A 27,501-nucleotide genomic window follows, 5' to 3' on the forward strand; every position below is an offset into this window, starting at 1 on the left:
TTGTTGGCAATCTGTATATCTTCTTTGGAGAAATATCTATTTAAGTCTTCTGCCTATTTTTGGATTAGGTCGTTTGTTTTTTTGTTATTGAGCTGCATGAGCTGCTTGTAAATCTTAGAGATTAATCCTTTGTCAGTGTGACAAAGTGAGAGAGTGGCATGGACATATATATATATATATATATACTACCAAATGTAAAATAGATAGCTAGTGGGAAGCAGCCGCATAGCACAGGGAGATCAGCTCGGTGCTTTGTGACCACCTAGAGGGGTGGGATAGGGAGGGTGGGAGGGAGGGAGACGCAAGAGGGAAGAGATATGGGAACATACGTATATGTATAAGTGATTCACTTTGTTATAAAGCAGAAACTAACACACCATTGTAAAGCAATTATACTCCAATAAAGATGTTAAAAATAAAGTCAATGATTTTCTTTAAGCACATAGAGCCAGAACCTTTTCTAGAATGTTATGCAGGGTCTTCTGAGAGTGTTTTAACCTGGTCCTGAAATGAGTGGGTTAAAAGGGAAGCCGTAAAATATCGCTAAAGAGAGAGGGGCAAAGTACCCGTGTTACCGGTGACCTCAGAACAACGCCTCTGGGCGAAGAACAAGGGAGAAAGCTATTCCTTTGAAAAGCCACCTTTACAACCTAAGGGCGTTAGGCTGCAGCACCAAAGGCAGCTTTGATCTGCTAGCCAGTGTCCTGGCCGGGAAGAGGATTAGGGGAAGTTCCGGAGGAGAGAGGCAATGGGGTAGCCCCATAGGCTGGATGGGCTGTGTCGGCTGCAGTTAGAAGCAGGGACAGCAGGGGAGGTTGGAGCATCAGGGGAGAGGAATGCCTGTGTTCTCTCTCAGGGTATGAATGGGGGCTTATGTGGGTTTTCTGGTCTGGTTCTGAAAGACAAGGGCCAGGCGATGGTCTTTCCTGGGCTTTGCAAAGTTAGCAGTTGGGGCGCAGTAACCTCTCGTGCCCTGGGCGAGCAGCGAGTCCCCAGCAATGTAAGTATCAACCCACGGGGAAGCTTTAGAGGGCAACCTCCAATCAGCAAGGAGGCAGCTGGTTGTACTGCTAATGATGTGGGTGACGGACAGAGAAAGACAGGAAGATGGGAGCGATGTGCTGCTTTTCCCTGGCTCAGTGTTGAACCTCCAGCCTCCAGTGTACATTTACTTACCCGGCTGGAGATTCTAACTGGTGCTTTTAGTATTCTTTTTTTTTTTTGGTACGCGGGCCTCTCACCACTGTGGCCCCTCCCGCTGCGGAGCACAGGCTCCGGACGCGCAGGCTCAGCGGCCATGGCTCACGGGCCCAGCTGCTCCGCGGCATGTGGGATCTTCCCGGACCGGGGCACGAACCCGCGTCCCCCGCATCGGCAGGCGGACCCTCAACCACTGCACCACCAGGGAAGCCCCCTAACTGGTGCTTTTAAACTCAGGTGCTCCTGAGGGTCCAGCAGGAAAGGGTACTGGGCAAAGGTGGTTTGCTGGGTCTGTTCTCTTACCGTTGCCGGGTGGGCAGACAGCCTACATGCTGCCACTCCTCTCATGTTTGCAGAGAAGCTGGAAACCCAGACACTCCCCAGTTTTTAAAAAAGGTTCCCATTCATAGCCATCTTTTAAAATACCGTGGACCAAACAGAACGCACCTGCGGGCTGAGTTGAGCACCGTAAGTGAGCAGTTTGCAGTGTCTCCCAGGTTGCCCTTTTTCTTTCGACTTTATGATAGTTTTGGCTGTGAGCAGGTCTTGTAAAAGTTTTACACGGGCACGTTTATCACTGTTTAATTGCATTCGGCGTTTGGGTTATCGTTAGAGAGCTTTCCCTAGACCCAGGTTATAGAGGAAATCACATTTTCATTCAGTAGTGAAAAAACGTCACTTTTTTACATCTAGATCACTGATCCATTTGAAGTTCATGCTTGTGTATGGTGTGAGGTATGGCCCTAATTGTATCTTTTTGCCAAACGGCTGGTCGGTTGTCCTAGTACCATTTAAAGTCTGTCTCTGCCTCATGATCTGTGGTACCACCTTTAAAACATACGAAATGTCTAGATGTACAGGGGCTTGTTTATGAACGGTTCCCTTCCACTGGTCTGGTTTTCTCTTCATGTACCAGTGTCATTAAAAATGTTTGAAACTCACGCAAGTTATTAATAAATCCACCCACTTTACACTCCCACACTTGCCAGCATTAGATCAGACTCCATAAAGTTGCCACTGTTCAACAATTCTTAATGGACAAAAATCTCCCTTTCGTAGGTTTCGACCTAATACACGCAGGTAATTTTCGGAGTATGTTGTCATTTAGTGGCTGATCGAAGGAACATGAAAATCCTAGCCAAGTGGACTGCGGAGTGTTTACCCTCGTTTCTAAATTGCTCGTCAATTACCCCTCGTTGCTAAGTGACCTCTAAGGAGCCCGGAATAACCCCATCTTTCTCTTTTTCTTTTTTCTTTCCCCCCTGCAGTGATCGAGGGCCGTGGGGTCACAGACAACATCCAGAGGTTTTCCTCGCTGCCCCCTTATCTGCCCGTGACCTACCACGTGCTCAGAGCGGAGACCTCCTTTTTCCTGAAGGAAACCAACCAGGACTTGACACGCAACTCCAGCCTGCAGTCCCGAGTCGAGTCCTTCTTCCCCTACAAAGCCAGGCGGCCCCCGATCTTAAATGCCAGCTATGGGCCTTTTTCGGTGGAAAAGGTCGTGCCCCCGGACCTGATGTCGACTCCAGACTTTTTGGGTCCCACCGACAAGGTTAGTTTCAACTGGAAGCTGAAAGCACACATCCTGCGGGACAAGGTCTCCCTGAGCCGGCCCCGCGTGCAGGTGCTCTTCCACGTGGTGGGCAGGGACTGGGACGACGCCGACCCCGCGCAGAGGCTGCCCTGCCTGCGGGTGTTCGCCTTCCGGGAGACCCGGGAGGTGAGGGGCACCTGCCGGCTGCAGGGGGCCCTGGGGCTGTGCGTGGCGCAGCTGGAGCTCCCGGCCGGCTGGTTCGGGCCCCCCACGGTGGTGGCCGGGAGGAAGAAGTCGCCCGAGCCCCCCGAGGGCAGCCCCGTGGAGCTCTACTACGCCCTGCAGCCCGGGGACGAGCGCGGAGACTGTGCGGGCGGCGACGTCCGGAAGGGCAATGCCATCCGCCCCGGGAAGGACGGGCTGGAGGAAAGCACGTCCCACCTGCAGAGGATCGGCGCCGTCGGCCTCTACCGGGTCCAGGACAGCGCCCAGCTCAGCGAGTTGCGCCTAGATGGCAACGTGGCCGTCTGGCTGCCCTCCCGGCCGGCCAAGCAAGGAGACGTGGTCACTGCCTATGTCACCGTGGCCAGCAATTCCACCGTGGACTTCTTCATCTTGAGGTAGGTGCCCACTGTAGTCTGGGGCGTGCGTACGGTGATGCCGGACGGGAAGGTGGGGTGCAGATTTGAGAAGAATCCATCTTCACCACCTTCAGGGACGCTCCGGCTTCAGAGTAGAAGCCACATCCTGCACCCGGCCACAGGCTTTCAGCAGCTTCGCTGTATATTAGGGGGTGGGAGAATGAGGGCCGGAATTGCACCCCTAAGAAACAAGACTAACTTACCCACTGTCTTCTGACCTTGTATTACCTTTGAATTGGCAGAAGGATAGGACTTTCTTTAAGCTTCAGGTTTTTTTAATACATGTACAAATACTTGGTTGCATGGCCAAGTATATGTTCAGGGGGCCCAAGAAAAGACATAGGCATATCTCACTCTCTGCTATCTCACTTGGGGTGTAAACGTGAAAAAAAAAAGCCAAGGATAAGTTTGTTTTTTTTTTTTTTGGTGGGGTTAAATCTTGCCAGTTAGCGGTGGGAAAACCCCCGTTTCTGAGTACAGTTTAGCAATGATTCAGGGAGTCTGCCCAACAGAAGATTCTTCAGCAGAGGTATTCCATCTCATAAAAAAAAGAAAACTAAATTGAAACAACTACAGAACAAGCCACCTACCATCACCTCTGTTGGTTCAGCAAATCACCCCAAACTTGTAATGGGCTCTTTCTCTGCACAGTGATTCTAAGGTTTAGATCAGGAGCGCCTGTTATCCGAGGATAACTAATAACGGGGGGGGAGGGGAAGCCACCTGAAGCAAATCCTCTTAAAATGTGGCCCAGGATTTCATAAAAATGAAAAACTATTTGCTTGAGATTTGTTTAAAAGATAAGGATGATAAATAGCAGGTTTTTGTCTGGTATCGTTAAGAAGGACTTAGGTTGTAATTGCAGCTATGCTTTGGTTCTTTTTAGAATAAAAACTTAATCACATGTTGCTTGAGTTGCTGGGGAAAATATTCGCAAAATAGAATGATGGCATCTTATAGCGTATTTCACTTTGGTTTAAATTTTGTTGTCTGATGATAAGAATGGTCCATTTTCAAGGGTTTTAATAAGTTTCTCGAGGCATTTCTTAGTCCTTTGGATTCGAATAATTCTCTTCTGAAGTGTCTGTCTAGTCATCATCCTTATAATTTTTTCTTTCAATTTTTAAGTGGACTAGTTTACCAGCTCCTTCTTTGACAGTGGTTTGGGATATGATCAAGGGCTTTACAGCATCACTTTCAGTGACGTTAGGCAGTCCTGCATCTTCTACAGAATATAAACTGTGTCCTGGGGGAAAAATTCCCATCATATTTGTACTGATGGGTGGTCAGCCTGGTGCCTGCTGCCTTTGGGGGGGAGGAAGGATAAACTCAGTGTCTTAATGCAAGTGTCAGCCTTATAACTGCAGGGCCAGGATAGCAGATATTGAGATAAAAGGATCCAGGTTTGCTTCCTCCTGCCTTGGATGGGGAAAGACACTGATCTGGAAGGTTTGAGTTTCATTTCCGCTGAGTCCGTTAGCACCCTGGTCTCATGTTCTTCTATTGCAAAATAAATATATCAATCCTGAGCTTTGGAAAAGAGGGATAGAAGGCAGGGAATCAGTAGTACTGCTAACAAGTTTTAAAATTCCAGAGTCACAAGTATCTTCCCACTCGTACTTATCCTTAGCTTCCCTCTTCAGCACAGCAGGCTTGAGGGGTGAGTATGCCTGAGCCACTGGGTCCCCATGTGTAAGATGCAGGGCCTTCTGCTGCAGGTGGGACACTCAGACCTGGTTCACTGGAGAGGAGAAGCTGTTTTCTGTATTTTTCATCACAAAGATGAGCATGATGTGGGAGAACACAGGTCCTGCAACCAGCTGGCCTCAATTCTGGTCTGCTTCCTGGCTTTATGACTGTAGGCATGCCACCTCATCTCCATGTGCCTTAGTTTCCTAATTCAGATGAGACTCTGGTACCTACTGCCGTAGGGATGGGAAGATTCAGTGGGCTGATATTTATTTGTGAGATGCTTACAACGGTATCTGGCACATAAAAGTGCTTCTATGAAGGGTTGCTGTTGAACAGCCGTCAGAACTTCCATAAGCACTGAATTCTATTTTAGCAGTGAAAGGATATTGCGCTTCGCATAAAACAACAGCTACCAGGTGTGTTCTGAAAGCTGTATTGATTCTCACTTCACCATGCTTTTGTTTAAAGAGCAAAAAATTTGTTTTATAATGACAAGAGCTTTGGGAGCACAGAGGGTCAGAACGACATGGATGTTGCTTGATGCCGGGAAGGGCAGTGGCCCTACTTCTGCCTTCCTGATGTTTCCACCCACGGTTCAGAGTTATGGGGAGAGAGAGGAGGTGGAGGAGAAACAGAGTCAAGAATGACTCCAAGGGCTTCCCTGGTGGCGCAGTGGTTGAGAGTCCGCCTGCCGATGCAGGGGACGCGGGTTCGTGCCCCGGTCCGGGAAGATCCCACATGCCACGGAGCAGCTGGGCCCGTGAGCCTGTACTCTGCAACGGGAGAGGCCACAACAGTGAGAGGCCCACGTACTGCAAAAAAAAAAAAAAAAAAAAAGAATGACTCTAAGACATTGGGCGTGAAGGATGCAGCTGCCCTGATTGGTATGGGAAGGCTGTGGGTAAAGTAGGTATTCCCTTTCCAGATAACGTATCTCATTTTAATTTATAAATTAATTATTCTAAGGAAAAAAATATTCAGTAAGAAAATACAAAAAGATGTACGCAGATGTGGCAAAATAGTGAACTTTGCATGAGGCTTACTGAAGCCTGGGAAACACCACTTTCTTCCTAGTAAAAGTAGCAGCTCGTGGAAGTCCACCTTTATCCAGCTGTCTCCGGTGATGGTCACTGTTCAGTCGATCACAGGAGAAATCCATCTGGCCCATCACTGGAACCCAGCTGCAAAATTCACGGGGGATTTTTTTTTTTGGGGGGGGGGGGACTTTGCTACACCCTTCCTGACCGTGAAATCCAAAGACATTCTCCATTGCCTCCCTGGAAGATGGCTTTGCCGACAAGGCTATGATGCTTGAAGACAACCCAAACTTCTTGGGAATTTTTATAGGGCCAATAACGTACATGGACACTTGGCCTAAGCCTCCTTTCTGAGATCGTTTTCACAAACGATACTCCCTTCCATGGGCTCGAGGAAGCCGCCTGCATTTCATTAGTTAGTCGTGCATTTAATTCAAGGGCCATCCCTGCTTTGCGATCAGATTGATTCCTGAGATGCAGTCAAGGTGTGGAGGTTGAAGCTTTGTTTCCTGTGGATAGAACGTTATTTTAGAAACCTATTTTGGAAAAATAGAAACATAAAATAAGGGCCAACGTAAAGGAAAATACCCAACTGGATATGTTTTACAGATACTTCTAAGTAGGTCAGTTCCATGGGTATCAGTCCCTTGTCCCCTGGGATACAGCTTAGCACATATTGGGCTGGCCAAAAAGTTCATTCGGATTTTTCCAGAAGGTGTCAACAGGAAAACCCAGATGAACTTTTTGGCCAACCCAGTATTCAAGGACTAGTAAACATTTATTGAATTGATGCAAAAGCAAATACCTAATGTGAAATTTATACCATGATGTGCCTTTTCATGGATGTTTTCCTTCATGACTTACTAATTGAATCTTCTTGAAATAACATCAAGATTCCTTACGGCAAGCATAAGCATTATTCCCTATTCCGAGGGTTTTCAAAACATATTGACAGTTGGGGTCATCAGTCCTGACAATTCCCGATGCCATCTCCACGTACCTGAATGCTGCTGACAAGCCGGGATGCTGAGGACCGCACATCTTACCCAAAGCTCAATCTTAGACTGGGTCTGCGGAATTACTCCCTGTGTTGGGACCAACGTTCACATTATCTCAAGTTGCAGGTGTTAGGCAGGTAGATCACTCTTTACCTTGCAGGTCTTTGAAGGGAAGAGTAGGAGACACCGTGGCGCCTCTGATCTTAGCAGGAAGCAACTGAAATTGATCCCTAAAGAAGCCAAGGCAGTGGTTCACTGGTCCTCTCCCTTTTAAAATAAGCTTGCTTCATTGAAATCCCTAATTCACAGAAACGGTCGGGGGATGTCCTCCTCCGAGTGTAACTAATTCAGAACCCCGCAACTTTGTGATTGGAATTAGGGATGCTAAGAGAGTCATAAAGAGAGTCTTTCCTCTTTACAGGATTACATTATGCCGCTACCATGAGCTTACACATAGCAGATCGTCCTATCTCGAGTCTCATAATGAAAAGAACGTAAGTAGCGTACCAGCTGGTTTAGTCTACGCCAGGGTTTCTCAACCTCCGCAAGACGGGCATTTGGGGACAGATCGTTCTTTGTCGTGAGGCCATCCTGTGCACTGTAGGATGTTCAGCAGCATCTCTGGCCTCCACCCACTAGCAGTGGTACCTTCTCTTCAGTTGTGACAATCAAATTGTCTCCAGACATTGACAGAGATCCCTTGAGGGACAAAATCACCCCAGTTGACAGCCACTCGTCTACACCTTTGATGTGCAGAGGGTATGGATATCTGGATGGTCTGTGCGGAGATTTGGGTGGGAAATGAAGAAACAGTCTGGCTCATCCTAGGCGTCTGACCAAAGTCAAAAGCTGCTGAGACCGTATTTCCTCAGTTTCTCTTCTGACAGTGTACTCCCTCATTCTGTTCCTTCCACATCTAGAGTTAAGTGTCTGATCAGTATAATCAATTCAAAACCAAAGGATCCAGACTATTTCACAGGTGACTGAGGAAGAGAGAAAACAAGATACTTGACATCACCTGTCTTGGATTCCATGTATTTCTGGATTTCTGTCGAGCTCAGGTAGTTATCCCAAGTCCTGTCAGCCGGTGGTCCGGCCACCACACCTCCCCTCAAAGGTAGCTGACTCTTCAGAACGAGTCATGACCCCCACGAGCAGAAATAGAAATCTTTCCATCTCTTTCCCTCCAGAAGAACTGACCACAGAACAACCGTTTGCATGGCTGCTTTGTCCTTTTCTGGGTAAGGTTTGTGTATCAGCAGTGATCATGGAGCCTTCAGGGTTTAAATCCTAAGAGGTGATTTTTCCTTTTTAAGTAAAACATGGTGAAGTCACGAGGTAATCCTCCCAGAAGAATAAAGGAGTAGAAGAAAGATGACGCTATGCCAGGCGTCCAGTCTGAAGAGCCCTTGCTTTGTAGAGGCAGGATCACAAATTACGGGAGTAAGTCGTGAGGCAGCCCTCCGCTGGGCTGCAAGGGGTATCGTTCTGTTCCTTCCTGGCTATCGGATGTGGGACCTACGGATTCATTACCTCTGTCCTGGTGTGGCTGCGAGGTATATGCACAGTCATTCTTGTTAATGACTAATGTCCCCCAGCCAAATCAGCATGACGTCATGTGCATTTACGTGCTGCTCTGTGTTCCCAGCGTCTTTCCAATAAATAAACACCAAGGATGAAGGGTGCAGTCAGGCAAGAAGCTTTTAAGGAGATGTGCTAAAGGAAGAAGAATGTTAGGGAAGTATTATTTTTCTTCAAGCAGGATGAGATCTGTAGGTGGATGTATTTCTAGAACCTCAGCATATAACGAGGGAACGCAGGTAGAGTGCAGAGCCTGGCTCTCTCCAAGTCTACAAGGATTTTGTGAGGTTCATCTTTTACAGACAAATTGTGTTCCTAACCAGCGCAGGGCAGAGGGCAGAGTCTCAGGATGCCCCTGGTGGGTGGATGGTGGGATTCATGGGGCATCTCTCTCCTAATAGACTGAAGCCCATCACGCGGCTTCACTACTAAGTCTACTTACACTTAATTATACACAAGTACGCAAAATACACAAATGGTCATAGCAGCATTATTCACAATAGCCAAAGCATGGAGAAAACCCAAACGTTCCATCAGTGGGTGAATGAATAAGTGAATTGTGGTATATTCCTACAATGGAATAGAATATGGCCGTAGAAAGTTATGAAGTATTGATACGGGCTACCATTGTGGATGAACCTGGAAAACAGGGCGCCGAGTGGAAGAAGCCAGACGCAACAGACCACGTGTGGTACGATTCTATGTATAGGAAATATCTAGAATAGGCAAGTCTGTAGAGACAGACGGTAGAGTAGCAGTTGCCAGGACCCAGTGAAATAGATGGCCAGTGGTGAATGATTGCTAAGGGTATGGGGTTTCTTTCTGGAGGGATGAAAATATTTTGGAATTAGATGGTACAGATGGGTGTACAACTTTGTGAATGTACCGAACACCACTGAATTGTATACTTTAAAAATATACAATGTACAAAACTAAACCATATATACAATATAGAAATAAGCCAGATATATAAATAAACCATATGTATTGTATATAAACATCTGTAAATAATTATATATATAAAGAAACTATATATAAGTATAATCTATATGTATATATAGGGATATATTGTAAGATGGTATAGAAAAACCCGAACGAACTTTTTGGCCATCCCATTATATCTCCCAGCAGATGGTGTGTGTGATAGAAAAGATGATTCGTCTTGACCTTTCTTTCTTGCCTCCAAACTTAACCGCATATTAAACATGGAACGAATTAAAAAAAATAAAACTCTAGTCTAACTGAGGCTCTTTCCCTCAAGTGATCAAATGTTCAGTTGCCTTTCCCACACTTGGCAACATTCTTAGGATCGTGCCCGGTTGAATCTTTCCCACGGACACTAAAGTGTTTCTTATGCTTTGTACCGTGTCATGATGAGAAGCCGCCTCAACGTTTCGGATGAATGAGAATGGCCGAAGCAGGGATGGGCTGGCTTACATCAGATGTCTGTACGGGCTAGCCAGGGAATATAGACACGTGCAGCTGTATGCAGGGGGTGGGCGAGCGCTAAGAGGGCCTTAGCAGCCCCCATAATCTCAATTAACCAGCCCCCGAGACCGCCGCAGATCAACACTTGATCCGGCGAGGGCAGTATATTACGTCCGCACAGTTCTCCACTTTCGCGCAACAGTCAGTCAGATGTGTGCACCCTCCGCGGTGGAAATGATGGGACCGGTAGGGAAGCAGCAAGAGGGGGATCACGTGTGTTTCTTTTTTTTTTTTTCACGTGCATTTCTAAAGGGAGCAGCCTCTTCTCAACTCCCAGCAATTGTTGCCGCTCTGGAGCCCAAGACCATGATGACCAGGTTTACTGGTCTTGAAGACCAGCTGGAAACGCAGGGTTTATGTACAGTCTTTCAAACAGAATGACTTTTCAGCCATCGCCATGCAGGCCTGGGGACCTGCTTGGGTCTGCAAGTTGCCATGCTGCATCTCTTGATCCGTAAGTCAGGGCTCACAGTAGAGTGGTTTAGTGTCCCAGGGCTGCTGTAACAAATGGCACCAAACTGGATGGCTTAAACAACAGAAGTTTTTTCTCTGACGGTTCTGGAAGCCAGAAGTCTGAAATCAAGACAACGGCAGGGCCGTGCTCCCTCTGAATGCTCTAGAGAAGAGTGCTTCTTTGCCTCTTTCAGATGCTGGTGGCTGCTGTCAGCCTTTAGGGTTCCTTGGCTTGTGGCCACATCCCTCCACTCTCTACCCCTGTCTTCACATCAATTTTCCATCTGTTTCTCCTCTATGTCTGTGTCTCAAATTGCCCTCTCCTTTCTCTTATAAAGAAACCTGTCATTCAGATATCATATGATACCGCTTATAAGCTGAATCTAAAAACAGCGATACAGATGAACTTATTTACAAAACAGAAACAGACTCACAGACATAGAAAACAAACTTATGGCTACCAAAGGGGAAAGGGGGACAGGGATAAATTGGATGTTTAACATATACACACTACTATATTTAAAATAACCAACAAGGACTTACTGTATAGCACAAGGAACTCTGCTCAATATTCTGTAACAACCTAAATGGGAAAGTAATTTGAAAAGGAATAGATACATGTATACGTACAACTGAATCCCTTTGCCGTACCCCTGAAACTAGCACAATATTGGAAATCAACAGTAGTCCAATATAAAATAAAAATTTACAAAAAAAAAAAGAAAAAGAAACGAGTCTTTAAGACCCACCCCAATCCAGAATGATCTCATTTTTGAGATCCTTAACTACTTACATCTGCAAAGACCCTGTTTACAAATAAGGTCACATTCTGAGGTTCTAGATGGACATGCATTGGGAGAAGGGCCATTCTTCAACCCACCCTAGAGAAGATGGGCCACTCGCTGTATTTCAGAGCCTTCCACTGTGGCATCCTTGGTTCTTCTGAATTGCTCCATCCCGCGGCGGGAAGGAGATGCTATGAATAAGAACGTGTGCCTTCGCTACGTGAAGGATAAACCCTTCTCTGTTGGGGGAGTCTAGACCTGCACCCTCAAATCCATTCCACTAATTTCTGAGCGCAGCCTGTGTGCGTGCGGTTATAATTGAATATTAGGGAGTGTGGGTTTTTTCGCCCCATCCGTTTTGTGTCTGAGGATACAAAAAACCCTCAAAGGCAATTTCCAGATACCTGGCTTGCCCTGGATAAGTTTTGGCTCTTCATTTACACCGGAGCCTCAATCTGCAGGGTCAGGTAGAACCCTCGAGAATGATGGCACAGTCCCCAGACTCCCCCTGAAGCGGAGGAGACCGTCCAACAGGATGGTGTTTGCCTCGACGGCTAATTTGGAGCTAATTCAGAAGATTCTGGGGACTCGTTTTCCCACACTCGTGTTGAAAATGCCTTCCCTGTTGAAGGCCTCCCCGGGAAAGGTTTGTTTTCATTTTCTCCAGCTTGTCGTTTTAAATGTATTCTGCTGGAATAGAGAAAAGGAACAATTTTCTTTCTGCTTGGGAAGAAGTAAAGAAATAACGTTTCCTGCCTGGGGCCCCTCCCCAGCCCCCCAGAACACATCTGGGTTGCCAGGCAGCCCGGCTTCTGCGAAACATTTGAGAACGATTTGACTGGTGTGGGAAACATTTAAACATAAAATTGATTCCAGTTCTGTGAACAGAGAAAACCAGAGTCCTTCTGACCAAGTCCTGCCTCTTTTGTTCCACGTTCTTTCAACCATGTAAAAGTCATCTTAGTGTTCGAGTTTCCCCAGATCACAGCTTTGTTGCAAACAGTATGACACGTGCATAAGTGGCCCTGTGACACACGGTCCCTTTCTATCCGGACATTTTGGAAAAGAGAGGCTGGCTAAGGGCGTGGTAGTCATTGCAGTAAGAGTGACAAAATTTTAGTATTATTTTGTACTGGGGTATTTTATTTTTCTTCATATGGATTTTTTTCTTTTGTTTTTGAGTCCCTCTTTTTATTTTGTTTTTTAATTTAATTTTTAAATGGAAGTATAGTTGATTTACAGTGTTGTGTTAGTTTCAGGTGTACGGCAAAGTGACTCAGATACATATGCATATGCTGGAGTGCTTTAAAGTACTGACATGCTGCTACTTTGGTGTCAGGTCATTGCTCCAGGGTTCCTAATATCAGAACTTTCAACTGTTTATGGCTTGCAACCGCAAGAGTTATTAGCTGAATTAAAATCTCGGAGAGGGGAAGAAAACCTTACCGGATTCAAAAGCGTTCGGAATGCATTCCCGCTGCTTTATTTCACTAAGTGAAATAAGTCAGCCGGAGAGAGACAAATACTGTGTGGTATCACTTATAGGCGGAGTCTAAAAATACAACCAACTGGGGCTTCCCTGGTGGCGCAGTGGTTGAGAGTCCGCCTGCCGAGGCAGGGGACGCGGGTTCGTGCCCCGATCCGGGAAGATCCCACGTGCCGCGGAGCGGCTGGGCCCGTGAGCCATGGCCACTGAGCCTGCGCGTCCGGAGCCTGTGCTCCGCAACGGGAGGGGCCACGGCAGTGAGAGGCCCGCGTACAGCAAAAATAAAATAAAATAAAATAAAAATAAATAAAAATACAACAAACTAGTGGATATGACAAAAAAAGAAGCAGATGCACAGAGAGAAAGTACTAATGATTACCAGTGGGGAGAGGGAAGGGGGAGTGGGAGATCCAAACTATTGGGCGTAAGGCAGGTTACAAGGATGTGCCGTACTACACGGGGAGTAGAGCCAGTACTTTGTAATAACTGTCAATGGAAAGTAACCTTTAAAACTTGTATTAAAAATTAATTTCAAAAATTTAAAGAACAAAACATATGCATATAAATTTTAAAAAAGAATTTTTTTTCCATTAAAAAATAAAACCTTTCTTGGAAACTTCTTGCTATTTCAGCTTCCATGTCCTATGTTCCTAGCAATGTTGAGTATATTTTCTTGTGTTTATTAGTCCTTTGTGTGCTCCCCAGGGCCAGTCTGGCTCCAGTCTACTTTCAGAAGTACGATGCACTGTTTTACTTAGAAGGGAAGGGTCCTGGAAATTAGGACATCAAGACAGACAGGAGGCTGTGGTGTAGGAGGGGATAGAAGGGAGGGGAGAGGGGCTGTGGATCTCAGGACCAATTACCAGCCGTTTTCTCCAGCTGAATCCAGTGACCTCACTCCCCCCGTGATGAGTCCCATTGCCCCACCCCACCCCCTCCCCTCTTTCCTCCACGGTGGATCCACATTCTCAAGGCCTGACCTTGTTCCCTTAGTTTAACTTATATCAACTAGGACTTTCTTCCTCCTTCATCTTGCCTCGAGAGCATACAGCTAGAAAGACCAGCATCACCAGACCTGGACGGTGGCTGTCCCTCAGGTGGAACCACATGTGAGGGCAGTTTCTAAAAGACGGAGACCACATCTTACATGTCCCTAAAATACCAGCATCTGGTTGGTGTGGTTAAGAATCCGCCTGCCAATGCAGGAGACACGGGCTCGAGCCCTGGTCCGGGAAGATCCTACATGCCGCAGAGCAACTAAGCCCGTGCGCCACAACTACTGAGCCTGTGCTCTAGAGCCCACGAGCCACAACTACTGAGCCCGCAAGCCACAACTACTGAAGCCTGCGCGCCTAGAGCCCGTGCTCCGCAACAAGAGAAGCCACCTCAATGAGAGGCCCGCACACCGCAACGAAGAGTAGCCCCCGCTCGCCGCAACTAGAGAAAGCCCGCACGTGGCTTTTCTTATATATATTTATTTATATTTATATTTATTTATTTATATTTTTGGCTGTGTTGGGCCTTTGTTGCTGTGCGCAGGCTTTCTCTAGTTGCGGCGAGCGGGGGCTACTTTGTTGCGGTGCGCGGGCCTCTCATTGCGGTGGCTTCTCTTGTTGCGGAGCACGGGCTCTAGGCGCGTGGACCTCCGTAGTTGCAGCACACAGGCTTAGCTGCTCTGTGGCATGTGGGATCTTCCCAGACCAGGGATCAAACCTGTCTCCCTGCATTGGCAGGTGGATTCTTAACCAGTGCGCCACCAGGGAAGTCCCCCAATTGGTGTTATGCCGTCACTTTGGACATGCCTTCTTGAAGGAGTCTTCTCTTCTTTTGAATTTTTCAGAGACATCTTTAAAAAGGGAAATTGCTACAACAAAGTAAAGAAATGCATAGCCTTTTCAGCAGCTCTCACCCAGTGTCACCTGGATGGGACCAGTCACTCCTGAAGTTAAAATCCTGGCTGCCTCTGGGACTGCTGGTTGGATGTGGACCTATTGGGATTCTAGGAGAGTATACTTGCATAGTGTTTGGCATGTCATTCATTTGTAACACGCCATGCAGTCCTCTCAACAACCCATTCTGGCATCCAATCTCTTTAGCTCCATCAGCCGAATCCCCTCCTTACGTGTCATTATAATTCTCCTGCTGGCTCCCTACATGGTGACCCCCAGTGGCTCCTAGTTGCGACCATGCTGAGAGTTATTTTTTATTTATTTATTTGGCTGCGTCGGGTCTTAGTTGCTGCATGTGGGATCTTCTGTTGCAGTGCATGGGCTTCTCTCTACTTGTGGCTCGCGGGCTCCAGAGCACGTGGGCTCTGTAGTTGTGGCACGCAGGCTTCGTTGCCCTGTGGCATGTGGGATCGTCATTCCCTGAGCAGGGATCGAACCCGCGTCCCCTGCATTGGAAGGTGGATTCTTAACCACTGGACCAGCAGGGAAGTCCCCATGCTGAGAGTTTAAGAGTGGACTTCTACAGTGAAATAGCACCTCGCAGCCATTAGATTGGCTGCTATCCAATAAACAGAAAATAGCAAGTGTTGATGAGGATATGGAAAAATTGGAACCCTTGTGTCCTATTGCTGGGAATGTAAAATGGTGCAGCTTTTGGGAAAAACAATATGGCGGTCATCAAAAAAATGAAAAACAGAATTACCATATGATCCAGCAGTTCCTCTTCTGTGTATGTACCCAAAATAATTGAAATGAGGATCTTGAAGAGATATTTATATACCCATGTTCACTGCAGCGTTACTCAAAACAGCCGAGAAGTGGAAGAAACCCAAGTGTTCGTCGATGGATGAATGCATAAACAAAATGTACAGTGGAGTGTTATGCCACCTTAATGAAAAGCAAGGAACTTGTGACACCTGCTGCAACATGGATAATAATCTTGAAGACGTTATATCAAGTGAAATAAGCCAGTCAAAATGATAAAATGATAAATGCTGTATGATTCCACTTCCATGAGGTACTTGGATGAGTCAAAATCATAGAGACAAAAAGTAGACTTGTGGTTGACGGGCTGGGGGGATGATGGGGGATTATTGTTCAGTGGGTGCAGAGTTTCAGTTTTACAAGATGAATCGAATTACGGAGATGGAGGGTGGTGTTGGTTGTACATTATAAATGTATTTAATACCACTGAACAGTACACTTGAAAATGGTTGAGGTGGTAAATTTCATGTGATGTGTACTTTACCGCCATCACCACAACAAAAGTTATTTTAAGTGGGCTTCTCCTTTATAACTTGTCCAGTGAATGTCCTGGAATTGAGTCTCCTTTCAACCACATACTCATCCCTAACACATTTATTGTGAGCAGCTATTTAAACATACTACCCTTCGAGTTAGAAGTGGTGGATTAATGCCACTAAAAACTTGTTGACTAAAAGTACAGGCAGAGTGGCTTGACAGAGGGAAAGTTGGGATGCAGGCAGTAGAAGAAGGAGGATCTGTACACTGGGCAGCAGACGATCAAGAGGTGTCCATCACGGGAGCATAGTGATGGAGATGGACGGTCGAACTGAAATCCTGGACTCAGGGTTTCCTAGCTGTACAACCAAGGCAGGTTCCTCAACCTCTCTGTGCCTTGATTTCTGTATGAGGATAATAATAATAGGATTATTATTACAGGGTTATGGTGATGCAGAAATGACACAGAAATTTAACATATGCTTGGTATACACTTATACATATTTGTTGTTATTGCATTATTATTTTTTATTATTACATGGGTTTTCCTCAAGTTACATAGATAGTCTTTGTATCTGCTCTTGGTTTAGAGCTACTAATTGCAGCTAAAAATATTCTGATGAACTCCCATCTCTACTCTAACACATACATTGTGTTGGAAGAAGGATCCCATTGCTTTCCCTTAGGTAAACCCCTCTCCCAGGGCAGTCTGGAAATTATCTGGAGACCGTTTTGTTGTCAAAACTGGGGAGGGGGTTTCTACTGGTGTCTCGAGGGTAGACACCAGGGACAATGGTAGATCTCCTACAAGCACAGGACAGCTTCCCTGCCCCCACCCCCACCAAAGACTATACCAGCTCAAAATTCCAATCAGTGATGCTGAGGTTGGAACACCCTGAGAAAAACAAGTGGTTGCTCACGGCGTACATCACTACGACCATGGGTTATAACCAGTTGTCTCTCAGGCTTCAAAGCCAGTCAGGGTTCTCAGTGAGTCAGGAATATACCCACGGACACGTGGGGAAAGCCATCTGTCGGGAACGTCACGGCCTTGCCTGGCAAGCTAAGAAGCTCTGCTGCTTTGAAACGCTCCTCCTAGATGCCGGCAGTAGATAAAGTGGCCATAAGCTATTGAAATCGAGGCCAATTTTCATGTTTCCCAAAGAGCAAGGGTCTCATTTAGTTTGTTTATACTCTGTGATAAGTATATCTTAATATCCCTCCTTAAAAAAAAAGAGAGAGAAGAGAAAAGAAAACAACAAGAAAAGGGCTTTGATAACATCAGAGAGGTCTGTTCAAAGACAGAGCCATCCTTGACATCACATTGGCAGAAAGAGGGCCACACTCCAGGGGCTGCCCGTTTCATTAGCTGCTAAGGAGTACTTCCCGGAATGGGCTCCGTGGGCACGGGACTGGCTCTCAAAATTGACAGATCAGTGTCAGCATGTCTCAGATGGAAGGGCTAAATATTGAGTCCAGCTAACAAACCCAGCTGTGCCATCCTGAAATGCACAGGGGAGCTCGAAGGATGGAATGTGGCAGCTGCGTTCAAATGGGCAGTGGGAAGGGGCCACCTCCACGTAGCTGCGCTGTTGGCTGCAGGGCCGGGGAGCGGCTTGGCCATCTCAGCGACTGCTGGAGCTAGAGCATCTCTAACGAGTTCAAGAGATGATCTCCCCAATCCTCCCCAAACCAAACCCCAAGGTTGGGTTTTTTTTTTTTTTTTCATTTTTTGGCCACGCCGCGTGGCATGTGGGATCTTAGTTCCCCACCCAGGGATCGAACCCACGTCCCCTGAAGTGGAAGCGTGGAGTCTTAACCACTGGACTGTCAGGGAAGTCCCAACCTACAGTGGGTATTTAACTGTCTCTCTGCCCCCCTTCTATTGGGGGATAATATTTTGATATGTGATATGTCATCCCTTTGTGCTTCTTATTCCATTCTTGGTCCATAGTTCTTCCCAAGATTGAAGCCATAAAGAGAACATGTTATACTGATTTCCAGAAGGAATGGGCTAACATAGCACAAGTGGAAAACAAGAGAGTGAAACCCTTAATTTTTGAATTGGACCAGAAAATCTGGAAAACTCTCATCAGGTTTGTTCTTATTGCAAAAAATTAGATAACAGTTTCCTAAACTGAGGGTAAAGCAAAAAAAAAAAAAAAAAAAAAAAAGCAACAGATGGGAATTAGAAGGAGTTAAAAGTTGGTAGGACCCTAAAAGGAACATTGAGCTTTGAGGGTCCATCTGAGAAGTTTGGGAAACCAGAAAGTGTGGATATCTCTTCTCTCCTTCCAGATAAAGAACAAGCAAGATCTCTAAGTTCTCTTGTGCTTAGCGTGGTAGGAAAAAGAAGTAGGGTCAAAATGGTGTGAGGTGTCTGGGCAAAAAAAGCCTTCACCCCCATGCAATTTTCCATATTTTCTTTTCAGTATAAGGGATATAGAAGCAACTAAAGGGATGCTGGCTTTGTTGTCAAAATAAACAAGGCGCATCGGTGGACCACCTGTGAAGTTGCTCTTTTGACTGGAGAATATGCCTTTGACATGTATGTGCCTGGATAGACACACAGACAGCTCACAGTTGCCAGTGTGGGCTGATGCCACAAGGACTGATGTCCCCACTGACCTTCGACCCGCCCAAGAATGGAGATGGTCCTTAAGGATGGGAGGCCATCGGCTAGAATGCTTCAGCTACAGGGAACAGAGCTCAACCAAGAGTATTCAAACCAGTGATGCCCCACCTTGAGTGGACATCAGAATGTATATATAATTAATATATGTATATGTATAAGTTCTTTTAAAATATATGTAATTCATATGAGGGATATTAAATCTTCAGAAGGTATATATATTTACAGAGAGAAAGAGAAAGGGAGACAGAGACAGATAGAGACAGAAACAGAAGAAGCAAAATCATACATGGCAGATTTTCAAAGTCTGTCAATTTAGGTGAAGGTTAGATGGGCATTGATGATACTCTTCTTTTAATTTTCCCACAACTTGAGAACTCTTGGAGAAAAGCTGAAAAAAAATTCCAATGCCTGAATCCTACACTAATCCAGTTAAATCAGAATCCCAGGGGTTGTGCTTGGGTATCATCAGTATTTTTAAAAATCTCTCCAGGTGATGCTGATAAACAGTGAAGATTGAGGTCCACAGATGCAGGCTTGCCCATCTCTCCAGCCTCATTTTTTAACCTCGTTTCTCACACTTGTTGCACTGAAGCCTCGCTGCCGCCTTCTCGTTGCAACTCAAAGCTCACTCCTGCCTCATGGCCTTTGTACCTGCTGTGCTCTCTGCCTGGAATGCTCTTCTTTCTACCTTCACAGAGTGGGCTGCTTCTTGTTACCCAGGACTTGACTTACCTTGGTTCTCCTGCCTTTTCACTTTCCTCCAAGCCAGATAGGAGCTCGTCCTCCTTCAAGTTCTCCAAAGCATTCTTTTCTTACCACTCTTATCCTTTATCATCCTGGCACTACCCTGTATGGATTTGCGAACCTGAAAATACCTGTACTGCCTTCCTAGTATTCCCTGCAGCATCTCAAATTGTTTCTTCTCAGATGGAAGGTCCAAGACACACTTAATTCACAAAGATACTGGTGAGCCGAAAGGGTCTGGGTCCAGGGTGATCTTGTGACTGCATGGGAAGCTTTCATGTTTCTATAACGATGTCCTTGGTGTTTGCAAACAAGGGAGGGAACAGAGTGGTAATGAACTGAATGACTTCAGATTCTCCTCTCATCTGACTGTTAATGACAGTCAAGGGATTTGTATGGAGGAAGCAGCATGTAACCTTAGATTCTTGCTTTCAAGTTGGACCACATTCAGGCAACTAGACTCTCCTAGGAAGAAATCATCTCCACTCTTCTTTGACTGAAGATGGTGGCAATAAATATCTTTCCTGTTTGTCCAGGGTAAAGGACATCGTCCCCCTTCTTGGCACAGAGAGTATATGATTAGATTTTTTGTTCGTTCCCCCACTGCACTTGAAAAGTGCAATTAACCCTGTGAGGAAAGGCCATTAAGAAGCAGTCTTAAGTCAAGACGCAAAGAATTCATTAAGAAATTATGTTTTTCAACCTGACAGAGATGGGAGAGACTACAAGGAAGATATTTAAACATTGCACAGAGGTGTAAAGGTCATTATACTGGGCTCTGTCACCCTCGAGGTTAATTGAAACCACTGAAAGCATTACCCAGAAAAGAATGGAAAGTTACCCGTATCTGCAACAGCCTCATACAAAATTCTGAAATGCAGGCACCTGGCATTGTTGCTTATCCTTGATTCTTCAACTGTCTCCAGAAATGCAGGTGGTGGCGGGACTGTTGCTCTGGAAATTGCTGCCTTTTTTTTGCGTAAGAAAAGTTAAAGAAAATGTTACTTTCAAAACACCTACAACTTTTGTCTTTGCTTCCATATTGCGATCATTTGGGCCGGCTAATTTAAACAGTTCAGGGGTGAGCACATTCGAAGCGAACTGAACAAAGGGGACGGATTAGAAGGGAAGCGTGCAATTTACCAGTTTCCAGTGGCCTCTTTTTCCCTCTCGTTTCGTCTCCTAAGGTTGTGTGCTCTTAGCTCGTGCCGTTCTCTCTGCCATTTCACTATGCGTGTTCAGAGCCCTCGGTACACATGAAGCAGAGGCATCCCTGGGTGATGTGACAATGATTGATGATACCTAAGATGCCATGCCTTGGTCCTAGGGCGCTCTGAATCTAGAGAGGGGCCAGGAGTGTTCTGGAGCTGACGTCCTCTGGGAAAGCTGGCTCCTCTTCTCTGGCTCTTGGGTCCGTCGCTGCCCTAACTGACGAGCATCCTTGTGTCTGCCACTGAGAAACTCTCCCTGGGCTGGCGTAGAGGGGACCCACCCCGAGCGCCTGGAATCCACGAAATCTCCAGAGAGTGTGTCTCTGTCAGTGTTCTGGCACTCACTGCAAGGTCTGTGTGGAAGAAGAATGAACTCCCCATCGTGGAGTAAGTGGTGATTAAAAGCCACCCCCTGGGGATATTACACTGGCTTCTAGAATGTTCTGTCTTCAAGCACAGCCAAGCCCCTGTTAGTAGAACATGAAAGAGGAGACCAGAAAGCACTGAAGAACCACAGTAATGGAATCATAATGAGTGTGAGATGATTAATCTGTGTCATCTTCAAAGCCGTGTCAACGTTACAATGCTGTGTTTTCCTGTATATCCTTTTTCTCCCCGCTAATGCTATGAAAAGTAAAAAGCAAAGGAAAACTGCATGGAAAGGTTGGTGAAATGATCCAATATATAATTTTGGTTAACATTATTTGGCCTTTCAGATATGTTAAGGTAACTCTGCTTTCGACGGTTGAATGCATGATTCTGCCCATTGACCGGACCAAATCATCACTCATTTTAGGGATATCAGACTCACGGGGCAGGGAATGGGGGAGGGTAGACCTCCTTCAGTCCTTCTTGTTTGCTGAGCTTAAGTCTCAGAACTGTGAAGTTCTGCATCCCGGACCATCAGGGATGCAGGCAGACTTGCCAGCCTTTGGGGTGAGCAAGCAGCAGACAGACCGTGGGTCTCCACTGGGGAGTTACACCAGCAAGATCTGAGCACCTGACCCAGAGACCGCATGCACATCTAGGGAGAGTAAACTTCCCAGGTCGTAAAACTCCCTTTCTTCCGTTTCCCCAGAGGCATCTGTATTTCTCCATCACATTCATTTGATCAACTATTTAGCAAACGTCTGTTGCCTGGGAGCAGTAATCCCCAGGAGAGAAAACAGTACGGGTCAGCCCATTAAGTAGATGAGCTCTGTCGACGTCCACATTCGGAGGCTGCCTTTTTCCGGACTGCTTTGCATCCCACCGTTATATTAGGTATGACGCCTGCGCTTCAGAGGGGGGGAGTAATTCAGGCATTCCCAGCCGAGATCAGTACTCGCTTAAAAAGTGATGGAATAAGAAATAGCCTTTTTTAAATGGAAAGACCTGATAATACCTTCATGCTTGCCTCTGCGGGCTGATTGCACCACTGGTTTCTAAAAAATGTTTCCATAGGTGCAAATATAAATGAGTAAAGAGTGTGTGGGAAGCAAAAGTCCAAGGTCTAAGAGAGTATATGGCTTTCTTCCACCTTCAGTTCCTTAAAGTTGTTCTTGTATCAGGACTTCATACAATGGATAGGAGATAATCCCCTCAAAGGAATCTGATGCCGTTAGGGAGGGAAAAGCAAATGGTTATAAAAAGAAGGAACCACATTTGATGCCTGGTTTAGTGTATAAGGGATACATGCAGAGGTTTACAGATGCAGGTTTAATAACCAGCTCTCTGGGAAGGGGGAAGAGAAACAGCCCTTATTTGTGGTATTGGTCTATTTCTATGGTGTAAATTCTCCCACCATCCACGTTACTACATGGCTAGCAAAATTCCTGAAAATTTAATATGTCGGCCTCACGAGCCCAGATGCACCAGCTTCAGCACATCTCTAAATGCATGTCATTGTTTCAATTGCTTTTTAAAACACATACTAATATAAACCCTAAGTCAAGTACCACATATGCTCAGTTTCTGAAACACATGGCCTGCTGAGCAGCAGAGTGGGGACAATTCAGACTTTTTAGTTGTTACTGATTAAAATGCACTGGAGGTCTTTTTGAAACATTGGGGTGAAGACAACAAATTATTAGTTGATAATAACTTACCAAGAACTTACATGTGCCAGGCCTCAGTCTAAATACTGTGCATAGATTATACTATCTCACTAAGTTCTCATAAAGGCTCTCTGAAGTAGGTGTTATCATTATTATAATCTTTATGTTATAGGGAGGAGGAGATTGAAGCATTGAAAGTTAACTTACTGTTCCAAAGTCACCTGGTTAGTAGCTGGTGGAGCTGGGATTTGAACCCTGACGATATAGCTACTGAACTAAAAAGGTGTAACAGTAGCTTTTTCTGTAATAAACCACCCTGGAAATTAGTGGCTTAGAGCAATAACTGCTTGTTTATCTTTTGATTCTGTGGGTCTGTAATCTGTGCTGTGCTCAGCTGGGCGGTTCTTCTGATCTTGGCGGGCTCACTCAACTGCCAGGCAGCCCTCTAGCTCTGCTTCTGCAGGTTGGCTGTTGGCTGGGATGATGGGGGCCTTGGGGCCATGTGTGTCTCAGCACCTAGCAGGCCATCTTGGGCTTGTTCACAGGGTGGTCCCAGGGCTCCACGAAAGAGTAGAGACAAGGTCCTGACATGAACTTAATCCAACAGAGCTTTTGCCACCTTCTCTTCTCTCAATACAACAAATCACAAGGCCAGCCCATGTGTGAGGAATGGGGAAAGAGACTCCACCTCTTTTTAAAACATTTTTTTAATTTTAAATTTTTTAATATTTTATATAGTTTCTAAAGGTTACTTTCTGTTTACAGTTCTTACAAAATATGGCAGTACTCCCCGTGTTGTACATACATCCTTGAGTCTCTCTTACACCCAATAGTTTGTACTTCCCACTTCCCTCCCCTATATTGCCCCTCCCCCCAAGTGGTAACTCGTTTGTTCTCTATATCTGGGAGTCTGCTTCCTTTTTGTTATATTCACTAGTTTGTTGTATTACTTAGATTCCACGTATAGGTGATATACAGTATTTATCTTTCTTTTTCTGATTACTTCTCTTAGTATGATCATCTCTAGTTGCATCCATGTTGCTGCAAATGGCATTATTTCATTCTTTTTTTATGGCTGAGTAGTATTCCATTGTATATATGGAATATCTGTTGATGAAGAGACCTCACCTCTTAATGACAGAACTTCAAAGTCATTCCAAAAGAACTCATTATGGAGAAGGAAAAAATTATGACCATTTTCACCATCTATCAGAAAGAATAAGCTGAACATAAAGTTATATTCTTTGTTTCCGCTTTATTAACCAATTCATAAAAACATAACTTAGTACATGGCTTAAGATCTGGTGGCTTGAAGAAGTGTTTCCTTGGGCCTGTGTAGTAGTTTTAAACCTAAGAAATTTTATGTAAGACTCTGGCTTTCTGTTTTTTCTTAAAGATCGGAAGGTCTGAGGCTTGAGCCCTTTGTTTATTTATTTATTTTTTGCGGTACACGGGCCTCTCACTGTTGTGGCCGCTCCCATTGCGGAGCACAGGCTCCGGACGTGCAGGCTCAGTGGCCATGGCTCGCGGGCCCAGCCGCTCCGCGGCATGTGGGATCTTCCCGGACCGGGGCACGAGCCCGTGTTCCCTGCATCGGCAGGCGGACTCTCAACCACTGCGCCACCAGGGAAGCCCTTGAGCCCATTTTTTTTCCTCCAGTAGTTGGGAGCCAGCTTGTGGCCGCCTTGGAGGCGGGGAGGCGCTTTTGTTTTCTACCCCTTCGCAGCCCCACTGCTCCCTCCAGCACCTCCCAGGCAAGCCTTCCTCGCTTACCCCAGTTACTTTCCTGACCCCTGGAGGCATTTTCATTTACAGGCCCTGCTTTCCCGTTTCAGTAGCTGTGTGGGCTTCCACCTTTCATCAAGTTAATTTGTGTTAACCTACTCCACTGCAAGAAACAAACCGACCAGATAGCTTCTTATTAGTCTATGCTTTGGGTCTGTTTCCAGTTTATTGAGAGGACTTCCCCATTCGGACCAAAGACAGGATGAAACTTCAATCTTGTTCGATGTTATCACGATTCCATTGTGGAGGAAGTAATCATAGTTTTCCAATATGTCATGTCTGAAGACGCAGTCTTTTTTTTTTTTTTTATATCTTTATGGAAGTATAATTGCTTTACAATGGTGTGTTAGTTTCTGCTGTATAACAAAGTGAATCAGCTATACATATACATATATCCCCATATCCCCTCCCTCTTGCGTCTCCCTCCCTCCCTCCCTATCCCATCCCTCTAGGTGGTCACAAAGCACCGAGCTGATCTCCCTGTGCTATGCGGCTGCTTCCCACTAGCTAGCTATTTTACGTTTGTGTATATATGTCCATGCCACTCTCTCACTTCGTCCCAGCTTACCCTTCCCCCTCCCCATATCCCCAAGTCCATTCTCTACGTCTGTGTCTTTGTTCCTGCCCTGCCCCTAGGTTCTTCAGTACCATGTTTTTAGATTTCACATGTGTGTTAGCATACAGTATTTGTTTTTCTCTTTCTGACTTACTTCACTCTGTCTGACAGACTCTAGGTCCATCCACCTCACTACAAATAACTCAGTTTCGTTCCTTTTCATGGCTGAGTAATATTCCATTGTATATATGGGCCACATCTTTATCCATTCGTCTGTCAGTGGACATTTAGGTTGCTTCCGTAAGATGCAGTCTTATCAGGGCTTGGCTAAGTATGTATTACAGTGTACCCATCGAGTACAAGATACTAATGCTGTCCATAACCCGAAGACCTCAGAAATAGCCGCGATTTTACGACAGGTGTCTTCTTAGTTCTGCAGCTAGTGAAGTGAATCAGACTGCTGCTTCCTGGTAAAGTGACTGGAAGTTTCCATAGAGAAATGCTTTGGGAGGAGACGAAGGTATATTTGACACACAGAAGCAGAAATGAGACAACTTCCTGGAAAATGGAATCAAGTTGAGTATTCAGTGGGTTCTAGAATCTTCCAGTGAAATATTCACAATGCCTATGAAGATTTGGGGATCCCAGCCTGCCTCTAGAGGGATGTGGACCCTGCCTTTCACAAGCAGATGGCGAAAAGTAGCTTCAGGGTGTGGAGGGAATGTTCTGTGCTTTCTGGAGGAGACCTTGGCATGACAATGGAAATGGTCTACATAAGTACGTGCCATACAGTATAGCAGCCTCTTGCCACGGGTGCTCACTGAGCCCTTGCAATGTGGCTGGTGAGATGACGACACTACATTTTGGATTGTATTTCATTTTAATTTAAACCAGCCACATGTGGCTAGTGGCTGCCATATTGAAGAGCACAGAGAACTCAGAAGACTGATCTTTTTTTTTCTTTTTGAGCAAAGTGATTATATATATATATATATATATATATATATATATATTCTTTTTCATATTCTTTTCCATGACAGTTTATCACAGGATACTGAATATACTTCCCTGTGCTATACAGTAGGACCTTGTTGTTTATCCATCCTATACATACTAGTTTGCATCTGCTAATCCCAAACTCCCAATCCTTCCCTCCCCCAACCCCTTCTCCCTTGGCAACCACAAGTCTGTTCTCTATGTCCATGAGTCTGTTTCTGTTTCGTAGATAAGTTCCTTTGTGTTCTTAGATTCCATACATAAGTGATATCATCTGGTATTTGTCTTTCTATTTCTGACTTTCTTCACTTAGTATGATAATCTCTAGGTCCATCCCTGTTGCTGTAAATGGCATTATTTCGTCCTTTTTTATGGCTGAGTAATATTCCACTGTATATATGTACCACATCTTCTTTATCCATTCATCTGTCGATGGACACTTAGGTTGCTTCCATGTCTTGGCTGTTGTGAATAGTGCTGCTGTGAATGTTGGGGTGCATGTGTCTTTTCAAACTAGAGTTTGGTCTGGATATATGCCCAGGAGTGGGATTGCTGGATCCTATGGTAGTTCTATTTTTAGTTTTTTAAGGAAGCTCCATACTGTTCTCCATAGTGTCTGCACCAATTCACATTCCCACCAACAGTGTAGGAAGGTTCCCTTTTCTCCACGCCCTCTCCAGCATTTGTTACTTGTAGACTTTTTAATGACGGTCATTCTGACTGGTGTGAGGTGGGACCTCACTGTGGTTTTGATTTGCGTTTCTCTAATAATTAGTGATGTTGAGCATCTTTTCATGTGCCTGTTGGCCATCTGTATGTCTAGGAGATGCTGATCTTAAACCCTGACTCTGGGTGTTCCATATCTAGAATAAATAATAGTGAGAACCCAACTCCTTTTATAGTTGGAGTCCCACCAAGGATGAGGCTTTGAGATCAGGTTGTTTCTCTCTCTCTAACCCCCAGCCCCTCAGCAGATAGAGTCAGCTCTCAGTGACTGTCTCATGAAGTTTAAAGGCCAGTGAAATGTCTTACAACTCTTTCCGGAAGTATGATAAGAACGCCACTGGCGATACACCAAATTTTAGTTACTTCTTGCTCGTGCTTCTTTTATTTTACTAATTATAATTTGTTTCAGTATGTGTGAGGAGAGGATAATTAGCTGATCAAACTCTTAATGTCAAAGATACGAGTTCAGGCTCAATTTCTAAAACTATCAGTGGGATTGAATTCATTTACAGAAAAATATTACATAAACAGTGAGATAGTTTGTCCTCAGACATGACACACATTGCAAAGTCAGTAAAGAAAGAAATGAAATGGAAGAAGTGCTGATGGAGATGCTGGCATTTTTTTGTGCTCTGATGATTGTAAGTTTCCTTTTTCTTTTTCTTTTCTCTCTCTCTTTTTTTAAACAGATGCACATGTCTTAAAACATGAAATCTTGTCCTT

General features: G+C 45.3%; 1 protein-coding gene across 1 annotated transcript in view; it reads left to right on the forward strand.

The window, feature by feature from the left end:
* TMEM132C (transmembrane protein 132C) overlaps positions 1 to 27,501 on the forward strand; it is a 370,899-nt gene that overhangs the window by 130,850 nt on the left and 212,548 nt on the right. Inside the window, exon 2 of the mRNA XM_079941945.1 lies at positions 2,469 to 3,357. Within this exon, the coding sequence (XP_079798071.1) occupies positions 2,469 to 3,357 (889 nt within the window). The remainder of the gene's footprint in view (positions 1 to 2,468; positions 3,358 to 27,501) is intronic.

The sequence above is a fragment of the Stenella coeruleoalba genome (assembly GCF_951394435.1).
Source record: "Stenella coeruleoalba genome assembly, chromosome: 14".
NCBI classification, from domain to species: Eukaryota; Metazoa; Chordata; class Mammalia; order Artiodactyla; family Delphinidae; genus Stenella; species Stenella coeruleoalba.